Source organism: Camelus bactrianus, chromosome 5 (genome assembly GCF_048773025.1).
Source record: "Camelus bactrianus isolate YW-2024 breed Bactrian camel chromosome 5, ASM4877302v1, whole genome shotgun sequence".
NCBI classification, from domain to species: Eukaryota; Metazoa; Chordata; class Mammalia; order Artiodactyla; family Camelidae; genus Camelus; species Camelus bactrianus.
The window spans coordinates 77467767-77492173 of record NC_133543.1 but is presented as its reverse complement, the minus strand read 5'-3'; the positions used below and the strand labels follow the sequence as shown (position 1 = coordinate 77492173).

The 24407-nt window shown below is 34.4% G+C and overlaps 1 protein-coding gene and 4 non-coding genes across 7 annotated transcripts; all 5 read left to right on the top strand.

Moving 5' to 3' along the window:
- Positions 1-83: 83 nt before the first annotated feature.
- Positions 84-23673, top strand: NOP58 (NOP58 ribonucleoprotein). Of its 3 annotated transcripts, none has more exons than XM_010971834.3 (15): positions 86-339; positions 5297-5373; positions 7154-7206; positions 9875-9996; positions 11673-11809; positions 13427-13491; positions 14467-14601; positions 15408-15553; positions 16161-16287; positions 18126-18289; positions 19169-19303; positions 19544-19605; positions 20730-20863; positions 22851-23002; positions 23392-23673. In XM_010971834.3, the coding sequence occupies exons 1-15, from the start codon at positions 295-297 to the stop codon at positions 23440-23442; spliced, it is 1605 nt and encodes a 534-aa protein (XP_010970136.1). In that variant the 5' UTR covers positions 86-294; the 3' UTR covers positions 23443-23673. The 3 variants fall into 3 exon arrangements, with proteins under 3 accessions (XP_045363939.1, XP_010970136.1, XP_010970137.1); XM_010971835.3 differs by lacking the exon at positions 86-339 and adding an exon at positions 7408-7525 and having other exon boundaries at positions 5291-5373; XM_045507983.2 differs by lacking the exon at positions 23392-23673 and having other exon boundaries at positions 84-339; positions 22752-22925.
- On the top strand, positions 6530-6615 carry LOC123613343 (small nucleolar RNA SNORD70). The gene has a single exon (XR_006720719.1). It is a non-coding gene; the product is annotated as a small nucleolar RNA SNORD70 (small nucleolar RNA).
- On the top strand, positions 7302-7388 carry LOC123613342 (small nucleolar RNA SNORD70). Its single transcript, XR_006720718.1, has one exon. It is a non-coding gene; the product is annotated as a small nucleolar RNA SNORD70 (small nucleolar RNA).
- LOC123613345 (small nucleolar RNA SNORD11B) lies at positions 15608-15693 on the top strand. Its single transcript, XR_006720721.1, has one exon. It is a non-coding gene; the product is annotated as a small nucleolar RNA SNORD11B (small nucleolar RNA).
- On the top strand, positions 16424-16507 carry LOC123613344 (small nucleolar RNA SNORD11). The gene has a single exon (XR_006720720.1). It is a non-coding gene; the product is annotated as a small nucleolar RNA SNORD11 (small nucleolar RNA).
- Positions 23674-24407: the final 734 nt, after the last annotated feature.

The following is a 24407-nucleotide window of genomic DNA, read 5'->3' as shown; positions in this document are numbered from 1 at the left end:
GGTCCTCTATGGCGGGAACACACTGGAAGCCACGGTTCACTATGCGGCACGTCACCTGCCGGAAGTGAGGTCATATCCCAGAAGCCTTGAGGAAGGAGGAGCGCGTCGGTGCGTCCTGCGTACAGTGCAGTGTGGAACGTTTCGGCAGCGTGGTCGCCTTCTTTGCGGGAAGACGTGCGTTCTGGTGCTTGGCCAACCGCGGCTTTGCGGGCCTGTAGTGGCCGAATATTTGGTGTTTTTTCACTGGTTTAAAAGCTTACGGCGGGCCGCGCAGCGCCCTGACCCAGCCTCACCATGTTGGTGCTGTTTGAAACGTCCGTCGGCTACGCCATCTTTAAGGTAGGTGGGAGATAGAGCTGTTGCAGAGGGAAGGCGGGTGTTGGGCAGGAGAGGAGAGGGAAAGACCTAAGGAGAGAACTGCACGACTCAGGATCGCATTGGTGCCTTTCTGTCCCCCTGGTCTGAAAGGAAGGGGAAGACTTTGGGCCTGGGAGGCGCGTGTTTCGGTGAACACGTGGTCCCGTGGTTTGGGGCGCCGGGTTCTGTTCGAGAATTTGGCCTAGAGTGGTGGGCAGGAGCCGTATTAGAATTTTGCACGTTGTGATAGAGAGTTAGGATTTTGTCTTGAGTTTTGAGAAATGATGGAAAGGTTTTAACACAGGAATGACCTGATCTAATTTTGTCTTTTAATGAAGTTAAAGACTTTGCAGTGCGCAGGCTAGATTACAGGGGATAGGATGCACGAAAGGAAGCACGGGTATTTTTACATTAATCTAGATAAGATGAAGTTGCTTGGATCAAAGTTAGTATGGAGGGAAGGAAATACCGGGAGAAAATTTTAAGGTAGAACTGACGGGATTGGCTGATGGATTGAAGAATTGTGAGTTTTTGATTTAAGTAAGTGCGTGGTGGTAGGGAAGAGAAGGTTTAGGGATTTGGGGAGTCGGGGTAGGGAGGATACTAAGGAGTTCCAGTCTGGGCAGTGTGAAGCTTGTGATGTCTGGTTAGACGTGGAAATGCAAGGGTCATTTCAAGTTTGAAGCTTAGGGGAGAAATCTGGGCGGGAAACCAATTTGAGATTTGTTTGTTTTAATAGGAAAAGTTTGAAGTGAACTTACAAGTTTATCAGCAAGGATGTGATTGAACAATGGGACATTCGTGTAGTAGGGTGCTATTCGGGTGTTAGGAAAAATTAGTAAATTGAGTGCTATCCCAAGTATCAGGCATTCTGCGCTCTGCGAATATAGCAACGAAAAACAGAATTTTCATACGTATGCTAATAAGGCAAAAATGCTAGATTAAAAGAGATATAGTATGATTCTGGTTGTGAATCAAACTATGTAGTATGGGTGCAAGAGAGCCTGGAGGGGTATGTACAAAAATGTTGATTTGGGGAATTTTTCATTTTATTTTCCAAGTTTCTTTTATGACATTTGAAAATACACTTCTATTTGTATTTGCTACATTAAATATTGGTATTTTTAAAAATAAGGTAATTAGAAACCAAGTACTGATTTTGCTTATTTTTCCTCTCATTACAGTTGCCTTTAATTACAGCATTAGCGATTTTAAGGGACCTTAAAGGACTTTAGAGCCGGGAAACAGGTCTATAAGGCTTTTCCCCAGCTTTTTTCAATCTTTTCTGAATTTTTAAATAGAGTTCTGAACATGCCCCCAAATTCTCTTGGCAAACATGGTCTGTTGTGTTTTGAATCAGTGTCTGTGGATGAATTTCATTTAAATTGATGTTATGTATACTGATCAGGATAAGTGGAGAGGGGTAACTGCACTGTCCACTTGGTGCTTCTAATGGTGGGAAGGATTTGGCTTAGCAATTGTATGGTTCCAAGACCTGAGTCATAAAGTATGTCTCTTGATGCATTACTGATTTCGATCAATAAAGAGTATTCTCCACAAAAATAAGTCTTGAGTGTTCTGTTGCAGCTATTAATGTTATTTATCTGCAAGTTACTGCTCAAAATTGTTAAATTAATGGTTTATTAGAAATAATTAAAAGCTTGTGTATATTGAAATATTGTTTTGCTTATAAATATTTTGAGTTAGTAGCATTTATTCTTTCTGAATAAAATAGACATACAGAATATTGTGGAAATGGTGATCCACAGTTTTGTGAAAGTTACTAAAAAGTACATTGTACACCTTAAAGGGGTGAATATTATGGTATGTAAAATATATAGATGTGCAATACAGGGTTATTAGTGCCCTTTCCCATAACCTTTTAAAGTGCTGGAGTATAAAATTATATTGGTAGCATAAAATTCATGCTTTCGTGAGAGTGCTTTAAGAAAGTTTTTTAAAACATTTTTATCTCAGTTCACAGTAAGGAATACATTTTATATCATGATCCAATATATGCAGTGCCTTAAAAAGAATTTTAAAACTTTCCAAAAATATTCCTTGTTAACAAAGTTATGTATAAATGCAAAGACAATCCCTAAAAACTATTACCATTTCTAGAATATTGCAAAAACTCAAGCCCGTGTCCCTTATGTCTCATGGCACACAGAATAAGACTAGAAGTCCTTTAGTCTTACTCATCCCATACCTTTTGTAGCTGTGAGGCTCAATATGGTAGCCACTAGCCACATACAGCTATTTGGCACTTGAAATATGGCTAGTAAAGCTGTGGAGATGAATTTTTAATTTTAATTTATTTAAATTTTTAGTAGTCGCATTGTACAGTGCAGCTGTGCAGCGTAGTGTTGTGTGTTCCTTTATTTCTTAAGGGCTCGAGGAAGAGTTTTTATGTGTATAGCAAAGTTATAACATGAATACTGACCAATATATTTTTCCAGCTTTATTGGCTATAACTTAACATACTATGTAACTCATCTATTGTAAATGTAAATAGGTACATATAGTGCCTATTGTATTGGAAGTAGCCAACAATATAATAGCAGTGCTAAAGATTTTAATGGTAACAACAGCTATACCATTTCTACTTGGAAGTGGAAATTACTCCGTCTTAATCCAAAATTCTAAAACTTCAAATGGATTTTGTATACAAATGTTTCAGATTTCATTATCCAAACATAAATGATTAAATATTTGAGACAGGTATTTCTACATTTTTGTTCAGACTTTATTAGTAATATTCTTTTCAGTATATTGTGGCATGAATGAGAACATATAGTAGCCAAGGTTTTGTTTGCCATAACAAAGTCTTTGGAGACATTTGAGTGGCCATGAATCAACAGGATTTCAATACATCTCCTTTGTTACTTTAAGAATACTGATACTCTCTCTTAAATATGCCTATTTTGTTATCCAAATGTTATTTTCAAATATACTTGATTTTCAACTAGAAAAAATGTGAATTTTACTCATGAATCATGTCCTGTATTTGGTACGTATCCACTCAACAATCAGTGAACATTAGGTATGGTTAACTGTGTTCTCTGAGTAAACTATTTCCAAAAATCAGGACTATTCTGTGAATATCCTTTAACAAAATAATAATAATAGTAATAACAACAACAACTTTGAGGAGGGTGGGTATAGCTCAGTGGTAGAACACATGCTTAGCATGCATGAGGTCCTGGGTTCAATCCCCAGTACCTCCATTTAAAAAATTTTTTAAAAGCCACACACACACAAAATAACTTTGAATTAAAGTTTCAGTGCATTCATGAGATTTGATGGAATGTCTTTGGATTCTAAAGTTTTCGTGACATACAAGTAGAACTGTTAGTGGCTTGTAATTTTTTGATATACAGTAGTATGCTTTGCAATTACTTACTGCTTCATTACTCTGATTCTTATTTTTCCAGTTCTGTAAATATATTTAATTCAGCTGTGTGTGGAATTAAATTCAAATGCAATAAGTTTTTCTTAAAACCGTCTTGCCACACTTGTCTGACAGAAAATAAAGGTGTTTTACAACTTACAATGTCATATTCATGTTTTATCATGGAAATATGTACTAGGCTATAACTGAGTAATAAGTCTCACTGTGTAGATATTCTGTGATATGGCTTTGATGAAATATGGCTTAACGGTGTAGTTTTTAATTGATTAGTTGACATTGATAAAATACATGCAAAAATATGTGTAATATCTATAAATACTATATTTCATCAAATTTAATATGCCATTATTTTACACTGCTAATTAAACTGGCCTGCCATCAATTGTAAGACATCCCAGTTTCAAGGATGTTAAATATGAAGGGAAATGTATTTTAGGATTGATCCTACCCTAGCTTATACTTGGGTATTTGACTTATCACATAGAGTATTGATGAGGGTGTAGGAAAATAAAAAATTTTATTCACTCTTTTTTGGAAGTATTTATTATTGTATTATTTTTTTTTTATTTGGGGGATGTAATTAGGTTTATTTATTTTTAGAGGAGGTACCTGGGGATTGAACCCAGAACCTCCTGCTTGCTAAGCATGTGCTCTACCACTTAAGCTATACCCTCCCCCTATTCTTGATTTATGTGAGACTAATAGAATCTCTTGAAGGCATTTTGATGATAGTCTGTCAGCTTTTTTTTCTTATGTGATCATTTAACTCCACTTCCAGTAATTAGTTCTATAGAAATAGAACATGTATACATACAAAAATATGTATATGTTTCTGATGGGTAAGTATTTCTTACAGATATAATGGAAATTTAGAAACCTAAAGATTTATTAATAAGGGCGTACATGATAGTATACTCAAACAGTGCAATTCTTGTTAAAACCTAGAATTATGTCCATGATACAGTAAGTGTATAGCATGATTCCTAAAAGTATGCATTAAAAAATGTAGAATAGACAAAGAGTCTTGAAGAACACATACCTAAATATTAATGACTGTGTTTCATAGATTTAAAAGGGCCTCTTTTTCCCATTTGCATGTTAAAATTGCTTACATCAGGATGCATCTTAGAACGAATAGTATCTTAGTTTTAGAGAAATCTATATTTCTTTCCTGTTAGAATGATCATAACAATAAATAACAAAATTTATTTCATAGAAAGTAGGCAGATAAATTATTTTGATCTGCAAATGTGATAGACTTTGTGAGGGGGTTAGGGGGCTTCTTAAAAAATAGGAAGTTTACCAAAAGCCCATCCAGACCTAAATTCCATCCAGTTATTAAATGGGCTACTTTAGCTATCAATTTGACCAAAATTTTATGCTGGGTAAGAAAACTGGTTTGTTATTTCAGAGAGAAAAATAACTCCCACCATCCTCATTTTGCTTGTACAGTTATACTTGAAATATATAGCTATATATGCCTAAACCGTTTGAATTTTGAAGTTTTTTAAAAAATATTTATTACAGGTTTTGAATGAGAAGAAACTCCAAGAGGTTGATAGTTTATGGAAAGAATTTGAAACTCCAGAGAAAGCAAATAAAATGTAAGTCAGAGTCATATTGAAACTAAGAACTTAGGGTTGACATTTAGGGGTGTTTGTTTTTGTTTTGTTTTGTGTGGTCCTCCCCCCCCCACCCCTACTGTCCATAAAATATTCATAATTTTGTTTGAAGTCTTTCAGGAATGATATTGGCATGAGCCTAATTATTAGATTGCATGTTTGAAGCATAGGCCATTCCAACTAATTTGTATTAATTGCAGACTAAATTGGACAGCACCCAGAATTACTATTTTGTGAGATATTATGAAAGTACAAGTTGATTATAAATTAAGTATAAATTTTTGTTAAAAGTAATAATTGTCAAAAGCATGGGCTGCTTATTGGTTTAATTTATACTTTCTCTAAATTAGTGGTATTCGGATGTTTTTTACTTCATTCATGGTTTATTCATTCTTTATGACTCATTTCTTAACTCCCCCAGAGTAGTAAAATAACTAGCTAGTAAATCCTGGAAAGGCATACCTGTGTTCCCCAAGGTCTCTGGTGAGAAAATAGAGTATAATCTTGATGCCCAGCTTAAGAAATGAGTGATCGGAGAGAGAGCTGGCTTTGCCTCAAGGTAGAGTCAGGATGGCTATTCCACCATCTGTGGATCACCTCGTGAAATAGCCCATTTAGTGAGTATGACCCTAGGAAGGGCCTAACTGATCTTTTGATTATGTCTTTGGTTGCCAAAGGGCATTTGATAATTTATCTGCTAGTGCTAATAAAAACTCACTAGAATAGAAGGAAACTACTTAAGTTTGCTAAAGAGTATTGAACCCAAAGAGATGTCATACTTAACAATTAGAGAAGCATGACATACTGGAAAACCATGCCTCAGAGTAATTTATACAGCATGACCCCATTTTTGCAGGTGGTGGTGTACACCCGTATATGCGTTTATGTAAGTATAGAGAAACAGGAACAAATGCCACTTCAGACTAGTGGAAATGGGGATGAAGTGAGGCAGAATAAGATGAAATTGATACTTTTTTTTAAAATCTTTGTATTGTTAAGTATACACTTAACTTACCACCAGGGTGTTCCCTGACCAGGTAAGAAAATCTTGCTTAAGATAACACTATTTTAGACAAAATGGAAGACTTCGTTTACCTTTTTAAAGGGCTGTATACTTCAGTTTTCGGAGTTAACCTGATTCACTGTTGTCGATGATGTATCGTTGGAACTGAATCTACGTGATCTAACTCAGATATTCGTCACTACCACTGAGACAACAATGAGTTAACTTAGTTTGATATAAAATAACATTGCCCTGCACATAAGTGAATAGGGAGTAAGAGGGTAAAGTAAGGGTAACAGGAATTAGATTTCACAGTTAGCTGTTTTTTAATTGCACTTGTACTGGATGAATAAATCAGTGTCATGAGATTCCTGATGTAAGAGAGACTCTTGCACCTTTTCCTAAGCCACTTCTGTGCTCTATAGTGAGAGGCATCTGTGTCCAACTTTAAGCAGCAGAGGTTATGTTGAAGCTTCAACATCTTTCCTGTGGTTTAGATGTGGTAGCAGACCTCTTTGTTGTTGTTCCAAGTTTCCTTCAAAGCCTACAACTTCTGTAATAGTTCATACATTACTAGCCTAACATTTAGAGAAATTGGTCGTTTTATGAAGAACATGTAAGTTGGCACCAATAGCCAATGACAGGAAGGTTTCTTTTATTGGTATATGCTTTGGAAACAGTTTAACATCTGTTTTCCTAAATATGCGGCTTTTGCAAAATCAGTGTGCACTCATAACTTTTTTCTTTCCTTAATTCTAGAGTAAAGCTGAAACATTTTGAGAAATTTCAGGATACAGCAGAGGCATTGGCAGGTAAAGTCAAAGACTAGCTTTTTTATTTTTTAAAAATTGGCAATTTGTTATCCTTATTAAAAGACTGTTTGCTTCAGTGGCCTAAGTTAACCTTATTCAATGTTGTCAATGATGCATTCTTTCTGGAACTGAATTTAAGTGATCTAACTCAAATTCGTCACTACCACTGAGACAACATTGAGTTAGCTTTTTTCACTATAGGGCTGGTTTTCCCCCCATGTGATGAGAGGTGAGAAGTGGTTAAGTTGATCTCCCTGTGGAAACCAACAGCATAATGCTGAAGCACAGTTCAGTAAAAGCTGTTCTACAAGGGACCAAGGTAATGTGGTCAAGTACACAGCTCTCTGATCATTTTAATCTAAGGGTAAAGTTGAGAATAGCCAGGATTTAGAGTTAAAATAATAATAAAGCAGCTCTCCAGGTATATACTTTTTTTATTCAAAAAAGCACACTATTATTAAAAGATTAAAGAAAACTAATAGTTTTTTGGGGGGAGTTTCAAATACAAAAACTACAGAGAGGCATAAATGTATCTAAAAAGGGGCATGATTTTTTCATGATCTCGAAGAATGGATGACTATTACATCCTTCAGCTAGTCCTAGTGATGAGACAACAGACATAATTTCATAAATCTCATTTCTTTATTGAGCTTTTAGTATTCCTTAAAATAATGTAAGATAAGTGGAGGAAATGCCATTCTAGATGAGAATTTAAAGTCATTCCTGACTCTCTTACTCTAAGTTCCTTAAGGTCAGAGACTGTTATTCACCATCAGATTCCCAGATTCTAGCACATAAATATTTGTGGGTAAATGAGGGGAGGATATAGCTCAAATGGTAGAGTGCATGCTTAGCATGGACGAGGTTCTGGGTTCAATCCCCAGTACCTCCATTAAAAATAATTAAATAAACCTAATTACCCACCCCACCCATCCACCTTGCCAAAAAAAACTTAAAAAACAAAACAGTGAAAGATATACCTATATATATTTTTGTTTGTTTGTTTTGTTTTTTGGGGGGAGAGCAAAGGAAAGAAAGTTGAGCTGTCAGAAATCTGGTCATAGAAATCTACAATGCCTTTTCCCATCTGTTTTTACCAGAAAGTTGAATATCCCCTTATTATTAAGACGACAGAGTCCTTCCTGGGAATTAACTTCCCACTGCCTGTTATAAGGCAGTTTTGACATGACAGAACCAAAATTGAGGGGTTGTAAGTGTCAGGATATGCATTTAAAACCCTGTAGCCTAAGAAAGAGTCTGGAGTGTAATGTTAATTTATATTGGTTTCAAAAGCTAAAATGTGCTAATCATACAAATAGCCACAGTAAAATTGGGGGCCAGCCTAAATTTGGATGAAGTGGGAAGACTGCTAAGCGATGCTGAAAAGTGTGCCGTAGAGAAGTGTCGCTGTCACCATCTGTGTGTACCATCTTTTAAAAATACATATTGTGAAGAGTAATTAATGGCTTTTTGATAAAAGGAAGATGAATGTCTATAAATGTTAGAATAGATCTAGAGAAGATATTTTACTTTTAAGAAACTTTAAATAAAGGAGAACACTAGGTTAAAGCATGAAAGTAAATGATAGGAAAGATTGAGAACTAGAAGCAGGATGTTGAAGAAAATTTTTTAATTATAAAAGATTCAAAACTTGTATGGGAAGAATACAATTATAAAAAGGTAAATTAGGAGTCAGTGATGTGCAATATGTAAAATTTTAGAACTCAAAAATAGCTTGAATCTTAGCTTCTTAGAGTGTGGGGACCCCTCTAAGTTCTGTGTAGTAGCCAGATGGTTTTTGTCCTCACCTTTCATCTTTCAGATAACAGATGAAATGGACTTGTAATTTATATGAATGGAAATTTGGTTAGGAGGAATGAGCAAGTACCTGGCTAATTAAGCACAAAACACAAACACCCAGACTTTAGAAATTGTAACACACTTTGTGCTGTACATACTTTAAATTCAACCAAAACCCAAATACTAGAAGAGGTATTAATATTAGTCCATGTGGGTCCAAAGGCTCTAAGTATAGGTCTAAGGAAGGGTGAGAGAAAGTAGCACATTTAGAGCTTGCCAAAAATGAAAGCAGTCTCCAAATCAAATAGGCTGCCTTCAGTAGTAAGTTCTCCATCACTGGAGGTTTACAAGCAGAGGCCTAATGACATATCTGGATCAAGGACTAACAAAGATAAGGCCTCCACTCAGACATGCTAATAACACTGTTTCAGAACCTTCCAAATGAATAAATTTCCTTTTTACCAGTCTTGAGGGGATTTTATGGAATTTCACAATCCAGAGCATTAGGCCAGTTGGTCTTTGGTGACATAGGAGAGTGAATCTGTCATTCTAGAATAGATTGTTTATAACAACTTAGGATTCTATCTCTGAGTTCAGAATTGTATGACAGAAAAGGGAACATTGGATCTGATTTAACTCCTGGTTCTGAAGTGGAAATAAGAGTAGGAAGATCAGATGAGATTGTGAAATGTGTAACTTGTAAAATACTTTTATGTTTTCCATCTCATTTCAGAAATAATGTTAAATTCAGCTCTTTTGAAAGAACTGGGTTGGTTAGGGGTTTTTTTTCTTTAGTTTAAATAAGATCTTAAGCCCTTAACAGTTAAAATTTTGAGTTAACACTTTTGTTTTTCTTTTTTCTAAAAAGCATTCACAGCTCTGATGGAGGGCAAAATCAATAAGCAGCTGAAGAAAGTTCTGAAGAAAATAGTTAAAGAAGCCCATGAGCCCCTGGCCGTAGCTGATGCTAAACTGGGAGGGGTCATAAAGGTAAAGTTAGAGTGTTCCTCTAATCAGAGCTCACCGTACAGCATAGTGACTACAAAGTCTAGCCTTTGTAATGAGTTGTTTATCGTAAGTTCTTAGACTTGAATACTTCATCTTTTTTGCTAGGCTACAAAATAATTGCTTTCTAATATGATTATTAAGACTAAGAATATGCCTAAAAATGGTAACATTTTATGTATATCCTGCCATATTTTTGTTTAGCCACATATGTTTTTCTTTCAATATAAATAGAGTCATGACATTTCTTTTTTAGTGTATGTGTTTATTAGAGATGTGTCTATTTAGGAGATAGACTTGCTAGAGGTTAAACATAAAGTGACAATGGAAAGAAAGTCTAAATACATAGACTCCCAAACATGAAAGGCAGAACATTCGGGGGGGGTATACCTCAGTGGTAGAGCGCATGCTTAGCATACACGTGTCCTGGGTTCAATGCCCAGTACGGCCATTAAATAAATAAATAAACCAGATTACCTCCCCCTACCCCCCACCCCTAAAAAAAGAATTAAGGGAAAAAAAACTTTAAAAAAAAAAAAACCCAAACATTGTAGGAGCCAGTGGTGATAGTTTTGAGTTTAAATAATTACAGTAAGTACTAACAGTGCAGGTTTATGAACCATACCTCTCGTTCTTGAAGTAAGGATTTTATTATGTTATAGGTGTTTAAAGGTAGGAAAGTGCTAAAGAGATTTGAAGGTTTTTTTTAAGCTAGGATTGTGAATTATAAATAAGTTTGTTTAGACTATTTCTAATACTGTCAGGTAGAAGTTTTCTCTAATACAGGCTCTATCTTCATCCTTTGAAGTGCCTACAAGTCTTAGTTTATATTTTTCTGTTAAAACATTAAATTTTAGCACAATAAACATATACAGAGAAAGGTACACAGAAGGGCAAATTGCTGAATGGTGGGATTATGAATATCTTTTAATTTTTTCTTTTCAGTTACTCCATTTGAAAAACACTGGATAGCTCTTGTATACATACTAAACATTTGTTTCTTTAAAATGTGACACAACAGACACAATTTTGCCTGCATGTCATTTGCATTTGATTAACTAGAACTATGTAGATTTGTGTGGAGTTAGCATATATACTGCAAAGTGGAAAAAAATGAAAGTATACAGAACAAAATTTATCCTGTTTGTGTAGGGTGTGTGTAAAAACATAAACTGTATAAAGCTTTATTATACGTGTATACATATATATTAACATTGGTAAATGTTTAGAAGTACTCAAGAGATACTAACAGTAGAACAAGGACATAAGGAACAGAACTTTTGCTTTGCATTCAGTTCCCTTCTCTTTAAGTACTGTTGATTAAAATCTGTGTATATTACCTTTATAATGTTTAAAAGAGGCTAAATAATGTAAGGTAATAAAAAGATCCCTCAAACCAGCAAAAAGAACAAAACTACTAGGTTAAATTGTATTATTGATTTATGAATGGTTTTTGATTCATGTAGACAGACTGCCTTCTGGGAAGCTTAAACACCAATTTTGACTTCCAATAGTATATTCGAGTGTTCTTCCCATAAACACTAGAAACTGCTTTTATGAAACTGAGAAATGTATATATTTAAATCAATACCATTTGATTATTTAAGTGATTTTAGGGAAATTTCTTTATTTGTTTAATGCAGATGTTCTTGTTCTTACAGGAAAAGCTGAATCTCAGTTGTATCCACAGTCCTGTTGTTAATGAACTTATGAGAGGAATCCGTTCACAGATGGATGGATTAATCCCTGGGGTAGAACCACGTGAAATGTCTGCTATGTGTCTTGGGCTGGCACACAGGTGAGATTTACTAGAAAAGAGTCCTTTTAAAAAATTTAGTTGGGTAAGGATTTTTGCTTATTTATTTAAATGGAGGAACTGGGGATTGAATCCAGGACCTCTTACATGCTCATCAAGCACTCTACCATTGAGCTGTACCGTCCCCCAGAGTCTTATTTTTGTTTAATAAACAATTACATAGCACTGTTAGAGGCATGTTACAAATACTGACTTAACCCTCAAGAATCTTATGAGGAACATAGTAGTGATAATTCTCATTTAACAGATGAGGAAATTGTTGCCCAAAGTCAGTAGTACAGCTGGTAAGTGATGAAGCCATGATTTGAACCCAGGCAATTTGGCTCCATTGTCTGGACTCTAAACCTCATCACAGACATTCTCTATCTCTTCAGTGTTAGATGCCACAGTTCTTGGGTTTTCCTTTCTCTTTTCTCACTCCTAAGTTATTTGCTACTCCTCTGCCTACTTTCCATCTCCCCAAATTTTCTCATCTACTAATGATCTCCTCTTCTGCTCTGTGTGTGTGTGTTGCTCGTTTTACTCAGATTTTTATTGAGTTTTTCTTGAGTCTTTATGAGGCAAAGAGAAGCATGTTAACCTATCATGTTTAACCAGATGTCCATTAGAACAGACACTTCTGCTGAACTGTGATATATGTATTCCTGAGAAGCTTGGCATTCTGTGAAGTTGCACTAAAATAAATAGGATTTGTGAAATAAAAAACAAGATTAATGGTATACCACTCAAACCTATGTAACTTTGTAACCCTAAAAAATATTAATGCAGTTTAGAAGACATGTTAAGAAATAGTAAGAAATACTACAAAAGCTTGTACCTCTGAACAAATTAAAAATGAGCATAGGTTAATGAGGGGGTTAAAGTTGAGATGAGAGATGAGCAAAATGCATAAAAGTCAAGAAGAACTTTCTAATAAACATTTGTAAGAGAGAACAAATTGCTAAACTGAGTCAGGATCCAAATTTAAGATTAATTGGCATTGTACACAGCAGTAGTTCTCAATCAGAGGCAATCAATACCCCTCAGAAGACATTTAGCAGTGTATAGGGACATTTTTGGTTGTACAACCTGGAGGGTGGAGTCTGCTACTAACATAATGGGTTGAGGCCAGGGGTGTTCTTAACATCCGACAGCGCACAGGATACTTCCACGACAAAGAATAATCAGGCCTGAGGTATTAGCACCCCAAGATTAAGAAACTCTTACATACAGTTTTGTTCCTCCATGACTTTCTTTTTTCAGGTGTTGTAGTGCTGAACTTGTTATTACCTGGTCGTATAAAGCATTAATTATGCTGCAAAAATCATGCATGAACCAATATGGCTTGGACTACACAGTGCTATCCCACTTGTTGTTCATAAATTAGTTCACGTTACAGAAGTACAGGTTATAGCAGGACAGATGTATTACTTTCTTTTTAAATATGTATTTTTGGATCTTGACTGTTGGATTATTGTTGAGCTAATTTTCCCATGTAGAAGAAAATAAAACAATATAGCTCGAGGAGAGAGATTTGGATAAAAGTTTTTTTTAAGATGTTAATTAAATGCTGTTGCTAGGTGCTATTTCAGTAATTTGTAATTTTCTCTCTTTCCCCAGCTTGTCCCGATATAGATTGAAATTTAGTGCTGATAAAGTGGACACGATGATTGTTCAGGCAATTTGTAAGTATAGTACATGTGAGGTCTAATCTGTTTTTGTCTCTTCATGGTTTTTTCCTTGCATTGTATTAAAATTGTATCTTTTATAATCTGTTGAGGAGAAAAGAGGAGATCACCTAGAACTTTTAGTAAATAAAGTAAATAAATCGGAAAATACAGGTTAGAAAAAGGGAAAATTAACTATAATTTGATTAGTTTGGTATAATGTGAATTATACTATTAATGTAAACTAACTTGTCTTTTTCCATAAAAAAATGATATAACTGTAAGTAGGATCTGTGTTGTGTTCTATTTTGCTTTTTTCACTTGCCTATATTTATAATAGATCATTCTCCCATGTCATTTGGTGATTTTGGGACATCAGAGTCTTAACAATTTCCAATTTTAAAAATACCTTTAAACAGCAATTGTATTTCTAGATGTATACACCCAAAGAATTGAAAGCAGGTACTTGGATACTAATGCAGCTGTGTTCATAGTAGCATTAATTTCAGTGAAAAGGTGGAAACAACCCATTAACAGACGAATGGATAAGAAAATGTGGTATATACATACAATGGAATATTATTCATCCTTAAGAAGTTGTAATACATGCTATAGTGTAGGTGAATTTTGACAACATTGTGCTAGGTGAAATAAGCCACACACAAGATGAGTATTGTGTGATTCTGCTTATGAGGTTCTTCGAATAGACAAGTTCATAGAGATAGAGAGTAGATGAGATCACCACCAGGGGCTGGGGAAGGGGGATTGAGGAGTTAGTTATTATTTAATGGATACAGAATTTCAGGTTGGATGACGGAAGAGTTCTGTAAATGGATAGTGGTGGTCATTGCACCACATTCTGAATGAACTTGATGCCACTGAAATGAGTACTTGAAAATGGCTTAAAATGGTAGATTTATGTATTATTCATCACAGTATTTCTTAAAACCCTTTTACGTTCCTGTTTTCTCTTTTTATTTTAATCTACTGCAGCTTTGTTAGATGACTTAGATAAAGAACTAAACAACTACATTATGCGGTGTAGAGAATGGTATGGCTGGCATTTCCCTGAATTAGGAAAAATTATTTCAGATAATTTGACATACTGCAAGTGTTTACAGAAAGTTGGTGAGTAACTTTATACCTTAAGGCATTGAGAATAGTGATTTATTTGAATCCTAATATATGAGTTTCAGTGATGAGATTTTTTTTTTCATAAACTCCCAGTTTTTTTATGTCTTCTGTGTTTTGTGAGTGGAGCCATATTAATGTCTGTTAGATTCTGGGAACAAATTTAACTTTGATTTGAGTGGCTTGTGCAGCAGAGAACATGGTTCTCTAATTTGGTTGTTTTAGAAATGGCTTCTTATGGTGAATGTGTCTCAGTGAAAATGCCATTAATAGGGACAACTGTGGACTTGGGCATGGGGGATAGCCTAAAATAATACTACTAATAATATTTTAAAATAGTATTACTAGCTATACTGTTAGTGTTATGTTGTCTACTATTAGTATGGTAATACTCTTAGTAGAGGAACCTGAGGATTGTTGATAAGTATGACTTACTTGGCTCATGTTATATTACCATATTACTGCCCCCAAGAAATCATGGCCCTAGCTTTAGTATAATCTTAGCTACAAATTATCACAATATTATAAGTCCTATCCCATGGTGTATTTTAGGTTTTTTTATTATTATTATTATTATCTATCTATCTTTTTTTTTTTTTGGAGGGAGGTGGTGGGGAGAGGTTTTAATCTCCAAAATCAAGCCTTTATATGAGGAAAATTACTAGGTCAAACTTGTTCACTTTTTGTTTTGTTTAGGCACCCTTTTCATTGGCTTATCTCTACTTTTTCTTTTGACTGTTTGGTGGATTTTATATAATTTGTTCAAGAGTGATTCTCCCTCATCCTCTGCAAACATTCTATAGGCGATAGAAAGAATTATGCCTCGGCCAAACTTTCTGAGTTACTGCCGGAAGAAGTGGAAGCAGAAGTGAAAGCAGCTGCAGAAATATCTATGGGAACAGAGGTTTCAGAAGAAGATATTTGCAACATTCTGCATCTCTGTACCCAGGTAAACCATACTCACAGAGAAACTAGTTGTGATGGTACCAGCTGTGTAGTTTTCTGATGGCAATGATGATTTTTAAACGTATTGTTCACCTGATAAATAAATATGAAGGTGTTCAGTCACTACCTCATCTGATGCCATCTTGATTTATGTATTTAGAGGGGGAAATATGTACTAAAAATGAAGAGTAGTATCTGATTTGTGTTGCTAGCATTGTCTAAATGATAAATTCATTAAGACACAGAACTATAGCTTCAGTTATTTAATTCTAATTTATGTTTATAGCCTGTAATTTTTTTCCCCTCGTTTGAAGATACGTATACGAGAATCAGAGGATGACACAAATGTCTAGTCCTTGAAGTGTTTTTTTAAATAACAGTAATATTGATATTATTTTTAGGCAGTGTATTAGGTTGTTTACATACATTATCTAATGAATCTTCACAATAGCCCTATTATAGGAAACTGAGGTGAGAAATGATTAATTTTCCCAGGATTGCACAATTGCTCTATTTTACTTTTGAGACTCTGATATTTTAGACATGTGACTCTTATACTACTTATACTCTTAAGTTATTTTGTGACATATTCATTTTGTTCCTTCCACTAGGTGATTGAAATCTCTGAATATAGAACACAGCTCTATGAATATCTGCAAAATCGAATGATGGCCATTGCCCCCAATGTTACAGTCATGGTTGGGGAGTTAGTTGGAGCACGGCTTATTGCTCACGCAGGTGATGATTTTAATGTAATTTGTGAACATGGGTGTTGAGAGTTGAGTTGTTTTCTAGGTAGGATTTTTTCCTTAAACTTCAGTTATTAAAGTAATTTTATGTAGTAAATGGTATATAGGTAAAGACTAAGGACCAAGTGTTCAATGATGATTTTTATTTGTATGCCTGATTTCCTTTTGGATAATGAAGGCATCTTTAGTCACTACCTCTTCTGAGACACTTGAGGTCCATTGTCAGAACTTTGTTATGGTTACTTAGAACAATCAGATGAATGCAGGAGGATAAAATCAGTATAGACATACCTTATTTTATTGCCCTTTACAGATACTGTGTTTTTTTTTCAAATTCAGAAGTTTGTGGCAGCCCTGTGTAGATCAGGTCCATCAGCATTTTTCTAACGTTTGTTCACTTCATGTCTCTGTGCCACATTTTGGTGATTCCCATAATATTTCAAACTTTTCCATTCTTATATTTGTTGAGTCAATCTTTGGTCAGTGATCTTTGATATAACTACTATAACTTGCAGAAGGCTCAGGTGATGGTTAACATGTTTTTAGCAATAAGGCATTTTTAATATATGTACATTTTTAAAGACATAATGCTATTGCACACTTAATAGACTATCATAGTATAAACATAACTTACATGCTCTGGGAAACAAAAGTTTTGTGTGGCTTGCTTTATCATAATACTTGCTTTATTGTGGTGTGGAACCAAATCCACTATATTTTTGAGGTGTTTCTATATTTCATTATATTAAAAAACCTCATCAGATTAAAATTTGAATACTTTTAATAAAACATAGCAGATGATATATATATCTTTGATCAAGAATTTGTTTCATTATTGAGTATGCTGTTATATTTGACATGCAAAAATATTTTGAGTAAGTGATTATAATAAAACATAATCCATATGTATGGCGATATTGTAAAGATGGTATACTAGGAGATACTGTATAATTGAACACTTGCAAATACAGTGAAGTATTAATTTATTACTTTATATAACTAAAGACATAGTCCATCACAGAAGATCTTAATGTATCATCTACATCAAAGTGTTTAAACTAGAATAGCTCCTTTACCTGCATCATTTATCAGACAAATATGCCATTCAGATATCTGCAAGGATAGGATCATCTGGGCTGGTTTTATTGTCTACATCCAAAATTTCATAGATTTAGCTAAACTTGTAGCGGAAGAAATGCAGAGGTTAACAAATAAATGTTTGTTGAATTTTAAACATGTATCTAGTGGTTTGGGTGACTGCATTACTATTGGTGTTTTCTGACAGAAAAACCTGTTTAGCACATCTAACAAAGCAGCAACTTTCAATACCTGGTTATTGTGCTTATATCTCCTCATCCATATCTTAAACAACAGGGGTAAATAAAGTACAAGAAATGTATCACATACTTCTACTGAGATGTCCTAATAAGTTTTTGTTTGTATGAAAGTATGTTTCATATTTAAAGTAGTGGAATATTTGACATCCAAAATACATCTCAGAAAAATGGGGGCTAGATTGGGTGGTGTCTGTGAATACATGTTTCTGTCTCATGTGGTATGCTAATGAAATATAAAATAGTAATATCTCGTAAGGCAAATTAGTAAAACTGAACTAATAACCTTCATTTTGTCATAGATAATGGATGAATCACAAATGCTGAGGCATCAAGAATTTGGGGGAATTCCAGACAATAGAATCCTGTATTGCATACAATTTTTATTTACTCTGATGGCTATAATACTTAGATTATAAGTCTTTTGTTTAATACATGGAACTTTAAAATATTTGAAAGTACATTGCTGATAACTACTTTTTTTTCTTTGAAGGTTCTCTTTTGAATTTGGCCAAACATGCAGCTTCTACAGTTCAGATTCTTGGAGCAGAAAAGGCACTGTTCAGAGCCCTCAAGTCTAGGCGAGATACCCCTAAGTATGGTCTCATTTATCATGCTTCACTTGTAGGCCAGACAAGTCCCAAACACAAAGGAAAGGTGAGTTACAATTTTTCTGGGGTAGGCCTTTTTTTCTTCCTCCAAACAATCCATTTTCCTCCTACTCTATAGTAATCAATTAAGTCTTATTGTTCTTTTTCATTAAAAAATAGCGAATTCTTTAAACACTTGTGTACACTGAAAGAAAATATTAGAGGTGTTATTGGTCCTGTTAAAGCCATTCTCTTTTGCTGCCTTAGTATTTTTCTAGAATCCACCGGTTGGGGGGAAGGCACATCAAAAGCTTTCTGTGTGGGAGGAAACCAATTTAACATTAACATTTATAAACTATAAAAAATAATAGCACGTACACTGTGCTAAACACTTGATAGAATTTTGGTGAATCCTTTTAATAGCCCTATGAGTGGTGGGTGTGTCTATTACAGAGAAGAAAACTGAGGCTTAAACAATTAAGTACTCTTGAGCTTTTTGTAGGACAGAAACTGAAATTTTATGCAATTCAGAGCAGCGTGATGGGAGAAATAAAGGGTTCATAATAAAATACTTATTAACTTGCAAAGGGGGCTATGCTTATTCTAGATGACCTCATGGTGTAGACTAATGTTACTTAATAGAAACTAAAGGAAGATGTTGGAAGAATAGACTGCACTATGAGTTTTTCATCCACCAAGAATATAGTGATTATGTATATAACCAGTTAACCATCATGTTGAAGCAAAGATTCAAATAGAAGATAGATGGCTTGCTTGATACGCATGATTTATAATATTTTTGTAATTCTTGATTTTAAAAAATTCTGGAGTGAATTACAGAGTTAATGATTTGCTATAGTGTTCTCATTAATAAATTATTGAGAGAATTTTTACATCCCAACTTGGGATATAGTTTGAATGCCTCTAACTTCAGGTTCTCTCTTAGATTTCTCGAATGCTGGCAGCCAAAACTGTTTTGGCCATCCGGTATGATGCTTTTGGTGAAGATTCCAGTTCTGCAATGGGAGTTGAGAACAGAGCCAAATTAGAGGCCAGGTTAAGAACTTTGGAAGATAGAGGGGTAAGAACCACATCCTGCCTGTTGCTGAAATATTACCTGTCAAAAGTTAATAAACCAAGTAGTTTATGTACTTTTCATTTCACCTGTTAAAAGAGTTTTACTTTATGATACATTTTAGTATGTCTAATATATTCTTTTTGTGCCTGCTGTTAATAGTTTCCTTAATATATACCAAGAATTGGTAGGGTATATATAATAGATTATGCCTTGGAAAATTATTGATAATTTTTCTTTTCTTAGATAAGGAAAATAAGTGGAACAGGAAAGGCATTAGCAAAAGCAGAAAAATATGAACATAAAAGGTGAGTACATTCAGGAGAGGATGAATGAACACTTTTTGCTATTTAAATGTTAATTGTTGACAGCAGTTTTTTATTATAGACTTAAGCAAGTCAGTATCCCCCTAATTCTTTGCCATTTACAGGTTTCCATATTCACTTCTAGTTTTTAATCATATACATTTTTACATTCTTATAATTAAGTGCATGTATGCTTATATATAATGTACTTACGTATTTATATGTTTTAGTACACACATTCATAATTGTTTTCCAAGTTTTCTACAGTGGCCATATATTTTGTAATTTTTTTAAACCTAATTTGTTGTCTTCAGTTGAAAAATGTGGATCTTTGTTTTCTGGGTTTTCTTTTTAATAACGTGTCTACATGGAAGAGGCCCAGGAGAACCTAGTCACTCTTTTTTTTTTTTTTTTTTTAAATTATAAATGGTTTAAACCTATAAAAGTTAACAGCCATGAGTCTACAAAGTCAGCTTAATAGAACATTTCTTAGCTTGTTTTGTACAATTTTTTTAATGTTCCCATGCCATTATGCTTATGACTTTAAACACATGCACTTAAAGCACTAGTTAAGAGATTTAGTTCACATTTTTAGCACTCAGTGCTTTAATTTTTCTTTCTAGTTTCTTAGAACAAAAGCAAACATTTGGGTTTTAGGGTATCTTTATCCATAAGTATCCCTTCTTATTTCTCTGGCTCTTAGAATCCTGTGATGAAGTCTTCTGTATTAAACTTGATTTTGATTTTTTTTTTTTTTTCATTGAATTGCCTAATGTTCTAAAATTTGATTTGGTTCAGGTTTTACTCTCTACTATATAATCATTTGTTGTAAAGAGATTTCCTCCATTTTTTCCCCGATGCTAATTGGATATTTTTCTGTATTGTAGTCACTAAGTTGATTACTAAACCAGAATTCATGCAGCTCACCACTTCTCCTAAAGTGTGGTTGACCTACCTAGAAAATATTGAAACCTCTTTACCTTTTGGAATCTATTAGTTTTCATAAACTGCCGAATGCCACTAAAATGAAACAATGTTGTATACTTGTATTACCTAATGGTGTTTCCTTTTAAATCTCTTTAGAATTATTCGATTAGAGATTCTCTAAAATTCTGTGACTCTTTCAGTGAAGTGAAGACTTACGATCCTTCTGGTGACTCCACACTGCCAACCTGTTCTAAAAAACGCAAGATTGAACAGGTAGACAAAGAAGATGAAGTTATTGAAAAGAAGGCTAAAAAAGCCAAGGTTAAGATTAAAGGTTAGCTTGAATTTTTTAATGTCATTTATACTCTTACTCCTTAAGAAGTATAGGCTTAGTAAGTCTTGGGAGAGTACATACAATTGAACTTTATTGTGAAACCACCCATACTGAAAGCTAATGGTGTTTTAATAAACTGTCATGTTCTCTGGGAATAGTTAGCATATTGTTAAATTTATTATATTTCATACAGGAATGTGAGCAGCATATGTTTGAATATGTAGAATTATACTAGGTTTACCAAAACTTTAGTTTCAACCAAGTGAACCATTTTGAGAATCAGCTTAAAATAGAAGAAAAAAAGATAATACAGTTTCTAAATTAGTTGCTGAAATATTTTTGTTTTGGTTTAACATGGAATTGATGCAGCAGTACTTCATTCTTTCTGTTGCAGGGAAAGGACTAGGGAAATAACATAATTGGGTAGCCTGCCATCATAGCAATAATATTTAATAGATGCTCTCCAGCAAACTAGGCTCTTACGAAGTTGATGAGTGAGTCCCCTCATTTATTAGCTGCACCTGTGTCGAGTGCCTACTAGCTGGTCTAGCAAGAGAGGCATCAAACCAGTGACTAATTTTTGGTTTCTAAATAGCTTAGTGGTTAAAAGTTGTACTGTCAGCACATACAAACTCCTGCCCTGGATGAAAAAGCATAAACAAGTTATTTAACTCCTGTGTTTGTTTTCTTATTGAACAGTAAGGAGATCTATAAACTCATTAGTAGCATTTGAAGCACTCAATTCCAGATTGGTATCTTCACTTGTATATTCATTAAGCTTTTCAAACTTAACATTCCTGGATCCTTGCCACTCCCAACCTGTTGCTCCATAATATTCTCCCTGTTATAAATGGCAATCCTAGTTGCTGTTGCTTTGGCCTTTCACGTTGACTATTTCTTATAATCCAAATCTATTCTGGCAGCAAATCCTCTTAATTCTACTTTGAAAGCATGTCTACAATCTAACCACTTAACATACCCATCATTGCCATTCTTACTGTAGTAGCCACAGTGGCACCCCATTTAGCCCTCTGATCTGATTCTATACGTTCTCCAGCCACACTGGCCTCCTTGCTATTCCATGAATCTTCCAACTCCCTTTCTCTCCTAAAATAAGTTTGGCGTTTGCTCTCTTTTCCTGGAATATTTTCTCTTAAGATAGCTGCATTATTCACTCTCTTTCCTCTTTTAGGTATTGCCTGACTATCCTGTCTAAAATGTCCGAATGTATTGTCATCCAAAGTGTTCCTCTTCCTGCTTTTACTATGTAAAATCTTGTTTGTTTGTTTCTCCATTCTACTAAAGTAAAAGTAGACATTGTATCAGACTTCTCTCCCCCAAAACCCTTTGGGAGAGAGATTTATATAGTTTTTGTCTGTTTTGTACCTTGCTGTATCTCCAGTCATCTAGAGCAGGCCCTGGCTTGTAGTAGGTACTAAACGAGTATTTGGTCAATGAATTTCTAATGATAGCTACCCATTATTGAGTCCTCATTCTAATGTGCTAAGCATTTTGCCTATTACCTCATTAAATCCTAGAAACAGTCCAATGGGATAGATAATACTAAATTTTGTAAAGATGAGGAAGTTGACTTTACAGAGGTTAAATGACTTAGTCAGGGTCACAACAGGTTGAATAAACATAAATAAACCCAGGTTTCCTAACTCTAAACTTTAATCATTTCTAATATAATTGACTAGTCCCCAAGAAACAGTGGGTTTGGAGATCAGATGACTTGTTTTAACTTGATTTCTGTATATAGCTGCATGATCGTGAGAAATATACTTCTCTTTGAGCTTTAATATCATTTGTAAAGTTAGTGGTATTAGACTAGGTAGGTGTTTGAAAGACCGTTGCGATTATTAAAATATATATTTTAAACATTAAGTACTTGACCGGAATGACAGGAAACACTAAGACTCCCAAAGAGTTGTTGGGGAAAGAAGTCTGATACAGTGTCAATTGTTGCGTCTTGACACGTTTTCAGTTGAAGAAGTAGTAGAAGTAGAGGAAGAAGGAGTACAAGTGGTGGAAGAACAGGAGACACCTGTGAAGAAGAAGAAGAAAAAGGACAAAAAGAAACACATTAAGGAAGAACCACTTTCTGAGGAAGAACCATGCACCAGCACAGCAGTTGCTGTATGTTTGTTTTTAATTACCACTACTTTATTGACATGGGCAGGGTCTCCATATTTTATTAAACTCTGTATATGAGAAATGAACAGGGAGTTTTTTTAAAATAACGATTTCATTGATTAGGAAGTAAAATTAAAACGTTGTGTTTGTATTATAAAAGGCCATTTCTAAAACATAGGATCATATTACAGAATGAGTTTGGTTTGAGGATGAGAGAGAATAAGATTTGCTGCAGATCATTTTCATAGAGCTTTTTATATTTTTAAATTTTAGTCTTTCCCCAAAACTTGTTCTCAAGGAAAATAGATCTTTGCTTTTTATAAGGAGAAGTTATTTTGAATCACCTATAAATTTACAGCTTTTTCAAAGGCATTCTTGTTGGTTATTTTCAGAGTCCAGAGAAAAAGAAGAAAAAGAAAAAAAAGAGAGATAATGAGGACTAATGGAAGGAACCATTCCTTCAAAAGATTTCATAATTGAATCACCTGGATAACATCATGCTTGAGATTCAGTCAGAAGTATACCAGAGATGCTCTCTAAAATAATTGACAAGAGGTTGAATAAAACAAAATGATTAATCAACAACATTTCAAACCTATTTATGTCGTGACATCACTTCAACTGTCATCATTTCTTAGAATATTTGTTATACAAATAAAAATATTTTCTTTGTATTTTAAGGTACTTCTGTGCTTTCTATAGTTTACATAGAGAATCTTTGGCCATTTGTGTATTTTATTTAGCATTTGGTGACTATTATTTTGAGAATTATACCTGAAAAGTGAGAGTTGTGAACCACTAATTTAAAACTTAGCTGTTTGGAAGGCAGTTATTAGATGGACCAGTTTAAGAATCCCACTCTAATAGGTTTCTCATGCCTTTTTGAACTGTCTTCCATTTTTCCCCTATTTTAAATCATGTCCCTGACTTTTATTTCAGATGTGATTGCAGTTCTGAAAGGTATAAGAAAATAATCATTAGTCTAGATGCTGATTTATTTCTGAAATAACCTAAAGTGACTTTTTAAAGAAGATAATACAAAATAATTTTATAGTAAAGAATAGGGGTATGAAGGGAAAATATATGAGCAAAAATAAAATGTCAGTAGGAGTGAGGTGTAAACCAAGACAGAACACCAAAGAAATCTTTGTTTCTAGAAGATGGTGTTTAATAAGTAAATGGCAATTGTGGCTGGCAACCATAGGGTCATGACAGCCTTTTTTATGGACTTTTATGTCTTGCATCTCTGTATGCCACAGGCATGATGCTGAAAGGCCCAATTTAATAAAAGCGTTCAGCAGTGGAGGAACTAGAATGATTGTAAGCTTTCTGAGTTCCACCTCTGCTTTTCATGTTACCTTGGGCAAGTCAACAGCTCTTCTTAACTTTAGTTTCTCATTTATAAATC

Coding starts and splice junctions, on each gene's coding strand:
- NOP58 (XM_010971834.3), top strand. CDS start 295: ATGTTGGTGCTGTTTGAAACGTCCGTCGGCTACGCCATCTTTAAG. Junction 19,304..19,543: donor GAACTTTGGAAGATAGAGGG/GTAAGAACCACA, acceptor TTCTTTTCTTAG/ATAAGGAAAATAAGTGGAAC. Junction 20,864..22,850: donor AGCCAAGGTTAAGATTAAAG/GTTAGCTTGAAT, acceptor ACACGTTTTCAG/TTGAAGAAGTAGTAGAAGTA.